The sequence below is a fragment of the Ammospiza nelsoni genome, chromosome Z (genome assembly GCF_027579445.1).
Source record: "Ammospiza nelsoni isolate bAmmNel1 chromosome Z, bAmmNel1.pri, whole genome shotgun sequence".
Lineage (NCBI taxonomy): Eukaryota > Metazoa > Chordata > Aves > Passeriformes > Passerellidae > Ammospiza > Ammospiza nelsoni.
The window spans coordinates 44,730,783-44,747,892 of NC_080669.1; the positions used below are offsets into that span (position 1 = coordinate 44,730,783).

A 17,110-nucleotide genomic window follows, 5' to 3' on the forward strand; every position below is an offset into this window, starting at 1 on the left:
ATGAGCCAGCATGTGTCCAGGTGGCCAAGAAGGCCAATGGCATCCTGGTCTGGATCAGCAATGGTGTGGCCAGCAGGACAAGGACAGGGATTGTCCCCTTGTACTGGTGAGGCCACGTGTCCAGTGCTGTGTCCAGTCCTTGGCCCTTCAATAGGAGGAGGACATTGAGGTGCTGGCAGAAGACCAGAGGTGGCCAACAATGCTGGTGAAGGGTCTGGAGCACAAGTCTTATGGGGAACAGCTGAGGGAGCTGGGGATGTTAGCCTGGAGGAGACTTGAGGGGTGACTTTATCACTCTCTACAACGACCTGAAAGGAGGTGCAGCAAGAGGAGAGTCTACATCAAGAGGAATTTCTTCACAGAAAGGCTGACAACATATTGCAGCGGGCTCCGCAGGGAGATGCTAGAGTCACTATTCCTGAAGTTGTCTAAGGGAAGACTGGCCGTGGCAGCGCGCGCCAACCACACCGCAGGTCTTTCCCAAGCCAACAGCTCCCGGGATTCCACGGCCCGCCCCGAGGGGCGCCCCCTGCCGGGCCCGGCGCGGCGCACGCGCGGCCCGGCGCGCAGGTCCTTCCTTCCGGCCGCCATCTCGCCGTGCCCGCGTGCGGATTCCGGCCCCGCGTCCTGCCCGCCGCCTCCAGCCGCGCTCCGCGCCCCTCCGCTCGCCGAGGTACCGCGGGGGAGGCGGGGGGCGGCGAGGAGGGGAGCGTGACTCGGCCGGGGGCGGTGGGGGCGGTGGTGGTTGGAGAAAGGGACGGCGGTTACGGGCCGGGCCCGGCGGGGAGGCTCGGCGGCTCTGGCCGCGATCGGAGAGCGCTGCGGCCCGCTGGCAGGGCGGGGCGGGGCTGCCCCCGTGCCGCGTGTGGGTGTGTGTGAGGGGCGGCTGCAGAGCCCCCTGCGCCCACGTACCCCCACCGGTGTTCCCACACCCACTCTTGTTGTTCCCGCAGATGAAGGAGACCATCATGAACCAGGAGAAGCTGGCCAAGCTTCAGGCCCAAGTGCGCATCGGTGGCAAGGTAGGAGCCGCCTCCCTGCGCTGCCTTCGGGATTGCGTGTCCCAGCCCGTATGTCGGGCCTGACACAAGGGGTCCCGGAAACGGGTGTGTGGAGCAGCCCTGAGTGCTTTCAGCTTGGCTGGACTGTCCTCAAGGGAATCTGTGCTCCGCCAGGGCCCTCTGAAGTCACTTTTGTAGGTGCAATATGCAGTAGGTGAATCTCCAGGCGTTTCTCTCTGTGTATGTTTTTTTACAGTAGATTTAATATTCTTTATTAAGGTGAATGTGAATCTAGTAATCAGCAAGGTCAAGTGCAGGGTACTGCCTGTGGGTCAGAGCAGCCCTGGTACCAGCACAGGCTGGGCATGAACAGATCCCAGCAGCCCTGCCCAGAAGGAATTGGGGTGCTGGTGGCTGAGAGGCTGGACATGCCCCAGCCATGGGCACTGCCAGCCCAGAGAGCCACACGTGTCCTGGGCTGCATCCAGAGCAGGGTGGGCAGCAGGGCAGGGAGGGGATTCTGCCCCTCTGCTCTGCTCTGCTGAGACCCCACCTGCAGGGCTGCATCAGCTCTGGGCTCCCAGCACAGCAAGGACAGGGAGATGTTGGAATAGTCCAGAGAAGGGACAGCAGATTGATCAGAGGGCTGGAGCTCCTCTCATGTTAGAACAGTCTGAGAGGATTGGGACTGGTCAGCCTGCAAAAGGGGAGGCATTGGGGCCTAATTGTGGCCTCCTAGTACCTGAAGGGAGCCTACAGGAAAGATGCATCAAGACTGTTTACAAGAGCATGTAGTAGCATGTCAAGGGGGCATGGGTTTAGCTTGAAAATAGGTTTAGACTGGATATTAGGAAAAAATTCTTTACTATGAGGCCGGTCAGGCACTGGAACAAGTTTCCCAGAGAGGCTGTGGGTGCCACATCCCTGGGGGTGTTAAGGGCTAGGTTGGATGGGACTCTTGAGTACCTTCGTCCAGTTAGAATTGTCCCTGCCCATGGCAGAAAGTTTGGAAGTAGATGGTCATTGTAGTCCTCTTGCAGCCATCCCGTGCTAATTTTGTGGGCTGTTTTAGAAAACGTGTGGGATTTAAAGTGAGTATACCTTACAGCAAGTGAGGTTTGGTATAGTTTTCATAACAGGTCTTAGAGGTCTTATGTTACTGATTTGTCAGAGATACTTATGTTGCTCAAGGCAGTTTTTTGCCTTTCTGCACAAATTTAAAAATTCTATATATTGTCATACTTTTTAAATTGCAGACGAATATAATAAGAAAAACTTTGTTTTGTTGTATTTGAATAGAGGTATTTGTGTTGTGTGTTTACTTATAATGTGAGAAAAGTATGTTTAATATGACAGTAAACATTTTAATTTCAGTGTCAGTCCGAATTCAGGAACTTTTCAGGAATCTTTCATACCTGAGAGAGTATGCACAATGTTCTAGATTACAAATTATTCAACAGAACTCTCGCTGACAGAATTTCCAGGAGCTTTCATTCCAGTGTTTGGGGCTTTTTTCCCTTTTCTTTTTGCCAATTGCTGGAGATTTAGGCAGCCTAAAGCAGGGTTTATGTAGTAATTAACCACCTTGGTAATTTTTGCATATTCTTGGTGTATGTTAATGGTTAATTAGAGAACTCCTGTATTATTTTGCTGATTGTATGCATGTTAACCAGTGTGTGTTTATTGACTATAGAGGCTTTTAATGTCTGTCATGTGAGAGCATGCATTCAGATTGCAGTTCTTGCAGCTTGCTGATCAATATAGGGCTTTTATAGACATTAGGCAAAGCTTAGAATGGTAATTTAATTCTAAAATTAGACTGTGAAATAGTTGGAATGCCTGAACCTGCCATATTATTATTTTTTATAATGGTAAATTATTCCTGATATCTTTATTGCATTGTTGCCATGTAAGTTGAGATGGGTGTGAAGGAGGTACATATTCATCCATATTCCTTGATTCAAGATGTCATGTTCTGAAATTTACCGAGAATTTTGTTGTCCAGGGGGACTTAGCATATGCCTTATTTAGCTCAATTCTTGGGTAGACAAGCCACTAAAATAAAGCAATTCTGTTACTTTTAGCAGTTTCCAAACCACTGTGTGTGCTAACCCAACAGTAGCAGGGTGTGAATATCAAGTTTTCTAGACAAAAACTTAAAGGTTTGAGTGGTCATCTTCCAAGTGTTGGTTTCATATGAATTTGTCACTAATGTTCCTCATTGTTGGTAACAGAATTATGTTAGATTTGTTACTGTCCAGCCAACTTTTAAATTTCTGACAGTAAACTGAAAAGGAATTGCAGCTATTTACACAGCTAGGCAGCAACACATTCTCTTCTTATTAGCACGAGGCAGATGAGCAGCCAGAGTGGGAGGGCTTAGATTAGTAGTTACAGTTACATTATGTCAAAAACAAGCTTAGTTTCACTTTTTTTACCGACATTTTATGTCAGATTTTTCTGAACCCTTGTGCAAGCAATTGGAGAATGACATTTTCTGCTTTTTTATATAAATAGATGTATTCTAATGTGGAACTTTTACTTCCCTGGAGAAATCTGGAGCTTTGGATCTGTAGGACAACTTAACCTTTACTTGTTTGGTTTCTAAACAGGGTTGGTCTAGAACACCAGAAGTATTATTTAAAATGTATTTATAATATAATTTGGAAAAGTAGGCATTCTTCAAATATGTAAATCCATCAGATGAAAGATGGCTATTTAGAATAAAAATGGAGTATTTTTGGCTTTTCTCTTATTCATTTGTTAATGATGTGTTCATAGCCTTACGACCTCTGATTTTTTCCAAAATTTGGCTATAATCTAAGAAAAAACTAATAACTTTTGGAAATTGCTTGAAACTGTTCATTCTTCAGTTTTATGTCTTGTGATGACTTGGGTTAAGAAGGTTAAATTTGCAACTCCCCTTTTCTAAGATGTTGCAGTAAAACTATGACATTTGTGGAATAAATACTCTGTCATGGCATTGCTTCCTAAAACTTTATGCTTCTCCTACATGTGCAAATCTTGCCTAACTGCAAAGAGAAAAACTGCTGCAGTGCAGTTGGGCAGCAGGGTTACATGCAGTGAAACACAGGTGCAGTATGTTAAGGTGATTTGTAGAGATTGTGAAGTAGTTATGCAGCCTTTAGGATTAGAGTTTGTGAGAACTACTTAAGCTTAATCTTGTAATTTTTTTTTTTTTTGCAAAGGGTACTGCCCGCAGAAAGAAGAAGGTTGTTCACAGAACAGCTACAGCAGATGATAAAAAGCTTCAGTTTTCATTGAAGAAACTGGGAGTCAACAATATTTCTGGAATTGAAGAGGTAATTGCTTCAAAGGAAAAAAAATATATTTAAATAGAAAATAGAAATAGTATTATAGAAAATAGAAAACGTATTAAATAGAATATGCATTAAAATCAATTTTCTGGTAAGTAACATAGCTCCTAAACTTGTCTGTAGATGATCAATAGGTCTTCCTGGAACTTTAAGAATCTTTATTTCCTGTTAAATTGAAAAATCCCGTTCAACTGCTTCAAATACCGGATTTTTTTTTTCTTGCAGGTAAACATGTTTACCAATCAAGGAACAGTCATTCACTTCAATAACCCAAAAGTTCAGGCATCTCTGGCTGCTAACACTTTCACTATCACCGGCCATGCTGAGACAAAGCAGCTGACAGAAATGCTGCCTAGCATCCTAAACCAGCTCGGAGCTGACAGTCTGACCAGCCTCAGGAGATTGGCAGAAGCCCTACCCAAGCAATGTAGGTTGAAACTTGAATGTGTTTCATGCTGGCAGCTGACATGAAGCTTGTTTCTGTAGCAGCAGTGACATTCCCTGCACTCTTGTTGTTGGCAAGCATGTTATAAAATCCTTACAAAGAAACCAAACACTTTAAAATCAATTTTATTTATAGCTCAAACCCAATGGCAAGCATAACTCAGTCAAGCGAAGTCACCTGTTAGTGTGTCTTGTAGCTGGGTTAGCACTGGAAAATTGTAGCCAGACTTGATTTTCTGGTACTTTCCTTCTTGGTGTGGCTGTCATATTTTGACATATCTTGTTCATTATAGCTGGGTGAATTAATTACTCTGTAAATGTTAGGTTTTAAAGAAGGATAAGTTTGAGCATATTTCTTGACACTTGGAATGGAAATGTAAGTAATGGGGAGAGAGACATAACAGATAATCTCGTGATTGCTTTTCTCCCTCCCAGGTGTGGTGCAAGTATTGCTCCATGGGCTTTTTGATAACTAGGAAGAAATTACATGGTATTTATAAGCAAGTACATTATAATTTCAGTATGTGTAAAACAGTATAGAGAACAGGGTGTATTAAGCTAGATACACCAACTTCTATTTCATACTTAAAATAGTAAAAAAGTATGAGCATTTGTTCTTTCTAAAACTGGGAAAAGTATAGTAAGGACTTAAATATGTAGTGTTTGATAAAGGTGCTGCTGCTACAGGATGAAAATCAGGAGTGAAAGACTTGTTGACACTGGGAACATTGCTTGTGTCCTGTGTGTGCAGTCTTCTACTTCCTGAAATATCTTAAGCTCATTCCTTCAAATATATGGAACAGCCTGAACGTAGAAAAAATGAGATAAAATCATTGTGTCCGATCTTTGGCAGTTCTAATTTGATTAATTTATTATTCTTCCTCTGCTTTGTTGCCAAAGCAGCCTCTCTTTACATTCCTAAAATTGATGGTGCCCTCCTGGCAACTTACCAATGAAAAAAATTTTACTAGAAGTAGTCCTCAAGATATGGAGTAAAGTGTTCTTTATCATGATCCTCAGATCCTTTCTTCTAATGTCACCTGTGTGATAGTAATAGAGCTTGAAAGAAAAGAGTACTTGGAAGGATTTAGAATGATTGCTGGAGTTCTGTTTTCTGGTAACAATGAGAAGCCAGTTATAAGAGGCTATATACTAAGCTAAACTGTGGAGTTTTAGAAGGAGGGAAGCTTGTTTGAAGTGATTAGTTTTTATGTTCTAATAAATGGCTGTTTCTTTCCACTAAGAGTGGATGCCAGAACTAGTTGCACAAAACTTTCTATTTGGCATTGTCAGCTAGGTTTGGAAGCTTAATATCAATGAATGAAGCATCTGTGATGATAGCAGATGCTAAGGTAAACTTGGACTGGTCTTGGGGATGAGAGAGAATGCCAGGTAATTTAGGACAAAATAACATGGTTTGCTCTTCAAATGTTGTTTTTAATGTTAAGATGCATTTAAGATTTAACAACTTTCTGCTTCTTAAAAAAAACAAATTAAGAACAGTGATGTCCTTGTCCCAAGTCCTTTCAAAACAAAGTTTATTTATCAGTTCTGGTTCTCTAGAAATTAATGTAGACATCTAGTACCATGTTTTTCCTCACACTTTTCTTAAAAACTGAGAAGGATTAATTGGAATAATGCTAAGGCAGTAGAGAGTAAGAGACAATGTGACAGTACAGCTAAGAATAGTTGTAGAGTATTCTTATTCTCTATACTCAGACACTTGAGATAGCATTATCCTTTGTAGCATTATACTTCTGCCCGGTTCAGCAGATGCTCACTGGTCTGCTACAATGGAGATGGTTAAATCTCATTACCTCTGTCAAATGCAATAGGAATGGTTAAAGAAATTACTGAGTCAGCAAACATGTGGACTAGAACACTAGGTCGCCTAAACCACCTAAGGAGTGTAAAACTGCATCCAATTCCATATTCCTTTGACTTTGCCAGAGAACAGTAGTACCTTTTAAGTACTTCTACTTGTGTCTGCCTGCAACTTCACAATTACACCTCAGATTTCTTTGGATGTGTGGGGTAATAAGATCCTTAAAACTTCATGATGTAAAATATGTAAATTTAAGAGCCATGTGGTAGTCCATAAACTAACCTACTTTTAGGAGAAACTTGTAAAATCAATCTCCACTTGTATGTGGGAGTTATTGTTGTGCAGAGTACTCAATATCTTTGTACAAGATGGTGACTAGTATGCTGTTTAGCATGCATCTTCTAATTTTACTACTGGGCTGTTTGAGCATTATCAGTAAAAAAGGGAATATAAGCTTCTGACATTAGATAAAGAGTTTTATTTACAGAACTGGATAAAGCATTGCAGCTTGGCCCAGAATCTTTGATAATGTTTTCAAAAAGCACAAAGCTAAACAATAACTCAAAATGCCTACGATGAGCTTGAATGAAGCTTTTGAACTACTTGCTCTTGCAGCTGTGGACGGAAAAGCACCACTTGCCACTGGTGAAGATGATGACGACGAAGTTCCAGGTGAGACCAAACATGCAGTGGTGGAGAAGGAAGTGAATTTTGCTGAGAGATCTTACACATAGCATAAGATCAGACCAGGGATAGTAAGAATGATGTCTAGTGACTTCTGTGGGCAGATTATTTCATTAATTTCAGATACTGTGAGAGACTTGGCAGTTTAAGCTAGCATTTTGGTCCTGTGTTGAAGTGATAGCTGCGACCAAGATCATTATTTAATATTTCATGAGAAACTACCTTGTCAGAATCACTGCCCAGTCATTATCGTGAAGTTAAATGCTTTTAGAATTGTGCTTTTTAATGGACTGTCCAAAATTTCTTTGGTTGAGCAATATTTGCTCTGTATTTTACAAGCTGAAAGATTTTATGGTAAAAACTTGATATGAAGTAGGACTTTGGAAAAAAATTCTAACCCAAAATGTTCGGCAGAGGGGAAATGTGTCAAACTTTTAATTTCAACAATCTTTTTCTAGATCTTGTTGAAAACTTCGATGAAGCTTCGAAGAATGAGGCAAACTGAACTACTGAACTGTCACCTCCTGAATAAAATTAAAACTTGAAAAAGCTATATGGAGCTGCTATTTTATATTGTGACTGCCTTGATTTATTTCCTGATGAGATCTCAAGATCAGTGATATTTGGAAACTCCTTGAATCTACAGCTCCTTAGTTACTGCTTGTACACTGTTATTTTTGTGGCCCGATTGAACAAAACTATGCTTTGAAATAAGTCAGATTGCTAACAAATTTCTGCCTAGACACATTTTTTGAGTAACTTCTACAAGCAAACACTCATCTTTAATGAACTTTGGCATACAATAAAAATATAAAACAAAGTTTCTGGTGTGACTTTTTGTCAGAAAATCGGGGACAAAAATATTAAACAACAGGTCCTAAATATTAAACAGTCTTAAAATGTTTTGCTTTTCTGCAGAGCATTCTCCTTTTGCTGTGTTAAAAAGCTGACTCCTGAAAAAAAGCTTTCTGTGCATAATGAAACCTTTTGGACTTAATTGGTGAATTTCTGGCATTGCAGGTTAGAGCTAGGTAGGCTGTCAGTTTGTAACCTACTGGATTTACGAAATAGAATTGTATTTTAGCAACAGTTAATGGTGGCTTAATCTAACACAAAATTTGCAAGTTCAGGAAGAATTTTTACTTGCCAGCTGCTTGCTGCTGGCCTTGGGGGAGCTACATGTGTTAAATTTTTATCTTCAGTGAGTGTTTAAAAGATGTTTGCATGGTACAACTTGGTACAACATGTACCATTTGCATGGTACAACTGTTTAATGGGTTAAATAATACCATTTTAATTTTACTTACCTGAAACCATCAGTTATATGGGGGAATGAAGCACAGAAAGAGGAAAAGCATTTATAAAATTGATAATGGTTCTTAAGTGTATTTACCAGCTTTGGATCTATTAACTAATAATTTGAATGTTTCAGGAATGTGTTGTTTTTATTGCTTTTTGGGTTTTTGTTGTGTTTCAGAGAAAAATAGAACTTTCTAGGGCACAAGAAAGACATTTTGCATTCCATACCTCTGTATAGCTGGAATTTCTAAGGGTGAGAACTAAATTTCATGTTTGTGAGTCATTGATATTAATGATAGATCAGAAGCTTGCATGACCGAAGAGCACCCAGCTACTGGCCTCCTAAGGTTGTTTCTAGAGCAGATACTTCAGGAAGTGTAGGTTCACTGTGACTTACGGAGAATGAAATTCAAGGTAGGAGTTGCTGTACCCATAGCAAAGCTCTCTGTGTTCCTGGAAAAGGGTGGGTCTGTGTCTGACTTGTCAAGCATGTTTGTCATAGTGTACATTGGGAAACAGTGGAGGAACTTGTTCAAGCCCTAGAACTCCTGTGGTTTGAGGTAAGCAGACTAATGTGAGCATGACATGGCTGAAGCCGGGTGCAAGAACTTGAGGTAACAATTTTAGAGCACTTGTCTTGGTTTACAAGTACTTCAGTGAACTGTGCTTGTACCATTGAATTAGCTTAAAAAGTGGATTCATTGAGTTGTGGCAGTAAGGTAGAAAAACTAGGCCTGTGTGAATTTGACTTTTGAAATAAGAATGGCAAATATAATTGCTGTGTATAAGGGAAAAAACCAAATTCAGTTGAGTAGCTTGCCAGACTTCCTGTGACCTGTTGAGTAAATAAATGACATGCTGGGTTTTTATGAGTGCGTTACCTGTTCTGTGATTCAGATATGCTAGTCCACATAAATTGTTTAAGCCATCATAGCCCTCATGAAATACTTTCTACTGATTTCTATCTTACGAAGTCTTCGGGCCTGGCTTAGATGTTATAGCCTTTTTCCCTCTAACACACATACATTTAGTACTTAAAAAATAAGATCCTCACTAAAGCAGTGTCTTTGAAGTGCATTGCACTTTGAAGTGCAATGTAATCTAGTGATCCACACCCATGTGACATGCCTCTGGAAGTCTTTGTGCAAGGTATGCTCCCCATACACTCCCAGTCGGGAAATACTGGCATAATCTGCATCTTCAGACTCAAACTGAGGATAAAGGTATGAGCAAACTGTTCTTGACTATAGCAGAGTCTAAATGGAAGTAAAGTATTTATCTGGTAAGGTTATAATGTTCTTCATGTGTGACTTTGTGTTCAATCCTGGACTCAATGGTGTGATTATTTTTCTCTTAGTAAAGAGTTTAGTTATGGTTTTCCTAATCTGTCACTGATTACTAGAAACTGAGGTTAGTTTCTCAACCTGATGTTTCTCATCAGGTTGAACTTCAGGGTAACCATACTGTGATTATGCTGTTACGGATTCATATCTAGTTTTACTCAAGGAAAATGGCTCTCCATTCCAAATATTTTGGACAATGGAGGAAAACAAATGCCTGTGTTTCTACTGAGTTTTGTATTTTTAAAAGGCTAAAGGAATGTTCAGGTTCTGTCACATTAAGCTCTGAAATAGCTTAACTCAGTGCAGTGGTGGGTTCTAGTGAGGTTTTTCATAATGTTTGGAACAGATTTTTGGAAATATTTTCATATTAATCTTATGCTTTAAGGGCTTTGCAGTGTTTTAAAATTAGTATATTCTAATGTCAAAACCCAAACAACAAAAACCTTTTGGGAGATGATGAAGCTGTGTGTTTTATTAGTGGTGTACATATGAAAAGCTTCTAACTATGGTTTTAAAGTAAGCCACATATATGACAGTTGCTGAAAATGTTTTCTACTGGATATGATAGTTGTAAGATCCTGACCAGTAAAGTTCTCAAAGTCACCTTGCATTATTATTACATGTTTGTTCTTACTATTAAAGGCTTGTGAGTCTTTGGTTGTGTCTGTTAGGAAAAGTAATAATTGAGAATTTAATGTAATTTGTAATGCACATTTGACATACATGACAAAGGAAGAACATGCTTAAAATGTTCACAGCTCAATACTTGAAATTTGAAATCAATGTTTGTGTATTTTCTTATATTGATTTGCCTGGAGTGTGGGGGAAGTTAAGTATAGTTGCCACCTCTCTGAAATTTTGTGCTGATACTCTGTTTTGTGGGTGAAACATCATACAGATAATTTACTTTTCCTCAAGTTGTCTACTGTATCTGCTGAAAACCTAAATGTGTAATGGTACGGTTGGAATAATAGGCTGTTCTGTCCTTTAAATGTGGGAATAGATTTGAACAAGTTAGGAAACTGGAGAGTTAATATTCAACAGAGATATGGGGAAGTCCATGTTGATGATGACTAGATTACAGCCTTAAGTGACTGGCAAGATGGTGGTATATGTAAAAAAGAGAGATTTCTAAGCTGCGTATTTTAAAATATTAATAAGTACTCAACATGTCTTGCACTTAACTAATACATGCAATGTGGCATCTAATTTTTCTGAGCTATTCTTTCTTAGATGTGGCTGAAATGATAGAAAACTATGAGAGTTGCTGAAAATGTTTTCTACTGGATATGATAGTTTTAAGATCCTGACCAGTAACAGAGATTGGACTCTGAAAGGAAGTCTTATTTTACAGAAAAAGGAGCTTATGGTGCAGCTGAGCCAAGCTTACTTAGCTTGGGGGAACTGTCTGTAGGACGAGGAAATAACACAATTAGTTTGACTACAAGGTGAACTCAGTAACTTTAAAGATGGATGAAAAGTGGATGTATATATGGAAGCTCTGAGAATCAGGAGTATAACTATTTCTGTGTATTCTAATTGACTTTAAGCTGTGGTTTCTTGGTAACATGGTACCTGCAGTTTCATCATGAAAGTTTTAACTCCTCTGCTAATACTCTGTCTTCATGTGTGGATTATCATTATAAAATAATGTTACTGAATAGAAGGAAGACATTTTATATAGTACTATTACTGTATGGTCTTACTGTAATCTGTTTTTTTTTTAAATAAGAGATTTAACAGATGTAATTTACATTACATTTACATTGCACCTAAGGTATCCTGGTAGTGAAAAAAAGCCATTTGAACAATGTTTGTATAATGAAGGGATTAGTAATACTTTAACAGATGAGTTACAGCCCAATGTTTTGCATTCTTAGTGAATCCAGACAAATCAGAACAATTGTTGACTAATTAGTGTTGTAATGGTATAGGCTATAATACAGTGCCTATGTCTGTAACCTCTTGCATGAGTGGAAGGCAGAATTCTTGGATATCTTGCTGCTAATCAGATTGATTGAAGCTCAGTTTGATCCTGCAAAAGCTTTTGGTTGTGATACCCATTAACCAAGATTTGCAACACGTCCTCACACAAGGATTTGATTGATGCGTGCTGCAGGTTACTGGCAGATAAATCTGCAGTTGAGATCCTTATTCTGCAATTCCATTGAACAATGCCCTTTTTTTTCCCCTTCTTTTCTGGAAAAATGTAGTAATGGGCTGTATCCTACTCCAAGTTTTTAGGGCACACACGAAGTTAACATTCTCTGTGTAAGTTGTACCTGAGTTAATAATGTCTGTAAAGATTATGCTGGAGTCTCAAAAATTTCAGCTCTGCATACCTGATAAGTATCCTGCTTCCCAACTTGTGGCAAATGTTTGTGCCTGCGTATTGTCACTGGCTTAAAATGATGCAATAAGATTAGGCAAGGTTTGAAGTTGTGGAAAGTATCAGCTGAAACAGAGGGAGCTGTGGGTTTAAGCTGCCTCTTCAGGGACTGTGACTAGTCCTGCTATTCTTTGCTGTTACTTCCAGTAACTACATCAGGCAAATGCAGATGTAACTGAGTATAGTCAGAACTCTCAACAGTAGCATCTCTCCACAGTGAACTGCTGTTTTGTGATGGATGTCTAGTAACTGTGTGTACGCAAGACTACTGCCACCTTTGAGAACCCAACTGAGGTGTTCTGAGAGGGCTTCTTGCCCTATTGTGCCTGTAAAAAGAAAGATGGTTGGACATGCCAAAATTTATGCTTGTGTGACATTGGTGTTTGGCATAACATCTGTGGTATTACACAGAGATTGTCACTGGTAGTCACAGTAGAGTAGAATGGTGTTAAAATGAATGGGGTGATGAATATGCTCCTTGTCTCTTCAGTATAGTTGCCTCTGCAGAACTAGGAGGAATTAAAAGTAATAATCTTTAGATTATTATTCATTGGAGCCACATGGGTGAGTAACATAGCTAAGATGCGAAGTGAGCAGACTAAAGCAGTTAGGAGCCATTTTTATAATACTTTTGTGTATTTAAGACTTCTGCATTTGTGGTCATTTCTAGCATTGTTTGGCTTCACCTGTCCAGGTCAGTCATCTCATTTTGTTGTGTTAGATTTGTCTTATTCATCTGTCCCCAACAAGCATGAGCCTTATGTAAATATATGGTGAGGGTTATGTGAACATGTGTTTGAAGGATGCAAACCTAAACTAAAAATGAGGTGAAATGAAAATACTGAACAATTGTGTCAGCAGAGTGGCAGGTTTATTGATCTGAGATGTCCATTACAAGTTTTTGTTCCAGGGACAGTTGGTATACAGAGCACCAGGGAGGAGTTAATTTGAGAATTCCTTTTTTTCTCCTCCCAGCTGCTTTGCACCAGTTAGTGTTAGGAATCAGTAGTTACTACAGTTCTTTCTGGTTTAGGGAAGCTCCTAAAAAGCATGAAACTAGCATAGCCAGCTCATATAGCTGGGGTTTGCCTTTAGCGTATGTTGGGGGCAACATTTGGATAAACAATTCTCATGTACATCTGTAGCATTTCACGCTCCAGTAATTACTGCCCAGGGGTGATGATCTTTAAGATTTTTTTGGGGGGGGGGGGGAGGGGGTTGGGGCTGGGTATGTTTTTACTGTGTAGAAGCTAGACTAGCTTACAGGTCTCAGGATTCACTGAGTCATCATCTTCCACCAGCAAAAAAATTCAGACTTGCTCAGATGTGACCTTGTGCACGTATACACTGGTGTCTGGGCTGACCTCTGTCAGGATCTGTATTCTAGATGGATTGTCATTCTGCTTAAGTGCATCAGCCCTTTACAACAGACCCTTTACTCGTGTTATATTTGTTCCTCATATTTTAGCATTGTCCTATTTTAATAATTTGTACCTTGGAAATAGGTGATTATTTATTTCAAAACCTGTTTTTATTCCTGATTATGTCCCACCTTGGCAACTCTCTGGTTTCATCAGGATATACAGTATATTTGAGACAAACTATATAAGCAGGCTGTAAATTAAATTCCAGTGGGGATGCAAGCTTCGAGGATGCACCAATACATTTTTCTGGGATGCTGTGGACCTTCTGGAAACAGTTTTGTGTGAACAGAAAATCATAATGCTTCTAAACAAAAGCCTTTTTGGAGACAATGATGGTGCTGTTATGCCTGTGATTTTACTGTATATTTGGGATAGATTATACCACGATTGCAGAGTAGAAAGGCAAGCTATTTTTGTGATACATTTTCAGAAACAATTGTGCTGAATCCCTTAGATTGTAACATTTAAGACAGTCTAGATGCAGTCTAGTGGCTACAAAAGTGGGATGGAACAATCTATGTGGTTTAGCTAAAGCTTGCCTGTTTTTCCGTGGTGCTAGAAGCCTGAATAAGTTCTGGCACATCAAATGTGCCCGCAGACTACATATCATTCAGTGTCCTTTAGCTGACAACAATACACAAGGTTGAGTTCAGGCATTGGATAGGTCCTTCTGAACTGCTTGACAATGGTATATACTAGAATTGGTGTGAAAGTGATGCTGCTCTGTAAGCTTCATTTATGATGTAGAAATGCTGATGTGCTAGCAAATTTTGTAGGCTGTGAAAAGCATGTGATGTGATTGTACTTGCTATGCTTTGATTTCAGTGCTAAAGAGCATGTTTGGTTGATTTACATAACAAATCAAAACAGTATCTCCCACAATGCAGGTCAGGATTTTTTTTTTCAGAGGATTATTTAGGGATTACTTAGGTTTATTCTTGCAGGAAAAGGATGAGCCATACAGTGCAGTCCCACAGCTGTAATCCACCTTGTTGCTGTGTCCAGTTTACATCTTCTTTCTGTTGGGGTTTGCAACCTTCCCTGCTGATTTCTTCGTACATGGTTGGCCTCATCACTGCTCATCTGCAGAAGATGGACTGACGTGCTTTACAGTCCTGTATGCCTGGAGAGTTGCTAGCTTAATTTGGTGACAAATAACCCTCAACAGAAAGATCTATTCAGACGTCATTCCTAGGACTATAATAATATATAACCCCTAACAATATCTTTGATCTTTAAAGTTCCAAGTGACTGGATTCCTAATTCACCCAGTTATACATTCATTGCCAGATGGAGCAGTGTACTTCCTGAAAGCATTATGTGCTGCACAGCAGGAGGTGCATGCAAGCGGAACTGCTATAACAATACTAATGATGATCATTCTAGTGATGGGCAGTGTCTACACTCCAGTGATTTATACCGTTGTTGTAAAGGAAAAAGGTCTGGTCCTCAGTGTTCAGGAAAAACTACTGGAATGCCCCTAACATTAGCTTACTAGTTAAAAATGCAGAACATATTTGAGTCTTTCATTTGAGTAAATACAGTCTGTCTTTTTTTTTTTCCCTATCCTTCATTCCTTCCAGAGAATATGGAGTTACATCTGGCATCTGGTTCATGCTAGGTGTAGGCTAGAGCTGTGAATGTGAAATGCTTAGCCAAAACAAGTCACCTAGAATTAAGATAAACTTTCATGGTTGCTCTGCTTCTGACATTTTTTGTCCAACTGTTATAAAACAGTTGTGGAAGATGAGTAATACTTCTGGCATTAGTTTACATCTGTTTCCTCAGGCTGAGCTAAGCATCATCATCAAGGTTTAAAGAAGCAAGATTCGAGATTTTTTAAAGGTAGATTGTAGGACCAAGTTGCTCTGGAAATGCAGAGCTGGTGCATGCTGTAAATAAAAGTTTGTCTCGTGTTGTTTCTTGGCTAAGAGTAAGGTCCAGTGGCTGATTTTCATCTTGGAGCTGTGCGACATTATTTCTTACTGCAGGAATACTGCTGGGTTAACAATGTCCGGGGGGGGAGAAAAAGTGTCATGGGGCACTTCCATCATGGCCCTGGGAGAGAGTTTTCCTCTAGTACCACAGTGAGGAGCCAGAATCATCTCCTGTGGATCATGGAAAAGGTGAAGAGCAGAGGCCCATCTTCCATCTCTTGGCTTCCTGCTGTGGGCACCTGCTCCCTGTGTGGCATAAGGAAGTGTATGATACAGACTTTTTTTTTTAAATGCCAAGGAAAAGCCCACAGGAGGGCTGAAGGGAGATTATGCTCTACCCTGGGAAGGTCTGGCAGGAGGTTGCTGCTTTCTGTAACTGTCTCAGAAATACAAGTGGGGAATTCAAAGTACAAGACAGATGAACAAAGAAGGCAACAGAGTGGAACTAGTAACAGCCCCGGGAAAACCAGAGCAGACAGGGAAGAGTGTTACAAAGTGCTCATCAAATTTACATGCAAATAGTAATGCTAACATTGTACATGATTAACCAGAATACCCTGCAAAGTCAAACGGGAATGAATAAGACAAAGACTTTGTGCAGTTCTGAACCATTTGGCTGTTACTACTACATGAAACTGCTGGCAATCTGCTTTGTGAGCAGAGTTCATGACATCTGTGTTTACATGTTGCACACTGAATTTGGCAAAAAATAATTTAGTTAATCAGGAAAAGCAATTTATTATATATAGATCTTAATAATCTAAAAAAGTGCATACTGTTATTTAAGTTCAAATTTAAAAGATGAAAAATTTCTGTAAGAAATTGCATTGACTAGAGCTTTTGTAAAAACTTTGGAGAAAATCAGCTTGTAATTAAGATTCTGACTGCAGAATTTTCAAACTCCTCTGGTTCTGTAACAAGGAAACACTTTGGATCCATAGGTGTAGTTCAAAGGCAAGTCTGTCTTAGTGTTGTCTCACTGCCATCAGAGGCTACAGAAATCATTCACTAGAATGAAATCAGAAGACTGACCTTTCAAAACACTTAACCGATGCTGAAGTTCCCACCACTTAAAATTTTTGCCACTATAAACAAAGGAAAATGAATACTGAGAAGTATTTACACCAAGAAAAACAAAAATTCGTTGTTGTGCCTCAGGGAAATACAAAGTATGTGGAGTGAAGCATGCTGTTAATATTGCATAATCACCAGTTGTCTGTGCCTTTTACATAGGGATTTTTTTCCTGTGAGTAAGGCTTTTTCTTTGCATAGATTTTTTTTTCCGCTGTTTGCTAACTCTTGACTAAATTTTCCTCAGGGTATCTGAATCATAGCTTATGAAATAGTGCTGGTTGGTCCCTGCAAGGTCCTCAGAAGAGCCACAGAAAACTTCAATTCCGTGTTCCCTTAGCAGTATAATGTTACA

At 39.9% G+C, this 17,110-nt stretch overlaps 1 protein-coding gene across 1 annotated transcript; it reads left to right on the forward strand.

The window, feature by feature from the left end:
- Positions 1 to 570: 570 nt before the first annotated feature.
- BTF3 (basic transcription factor 3) lies at positions 571 to 8,112 on the forward strand. The gene is made up of 6 exons (XM_059492117.1): positions 571 to 673; positions 954 to 1,022; positions 4,211 to 4,324; positions 4,565 to 4,766; positions 7,224 to 7,280; positions 7,751 to 8,112. Exons 2-6 carry the CDS (start codon positions 954 to 956, stop codon positions 7,795 to 7,797), a joined length of 489 nt encoding a protein of 162 aa, XP_059348100.1. The 5' UTR covers positions 571 to 673; the 3' UTR covers positions 7,798 to 8,112.
- The last annotated feature ends 8,998 nt before the right edge of the window (positions 8,113 to 17,110 follow it).

Bases quoted from the DNA above. Each gene is read 5' to 3' on its own strand.
- BTF3 (XM_059492117.1), top strand. From the start codon at position 954: ATGAAGGAGACCATCATGAACCAGGAGAAGCTGGCCAAGCTTCAGGCC. The intron at 1,023-4,210 runs GTAGGAGCCGCC...TTTTTTGCAAAG, and splicing joins AAGTGCGCATCGGTGGCAAG to GGTACTGCCCGCAGAAAGAA. The intron at 7,281-7,750 runs GTGAGACCAAAC...ATCTTTTTCTAG, and splicing joins TGATGACGACGAAGTTCCAG to ATCTTGTTGAAAACTTCGAT.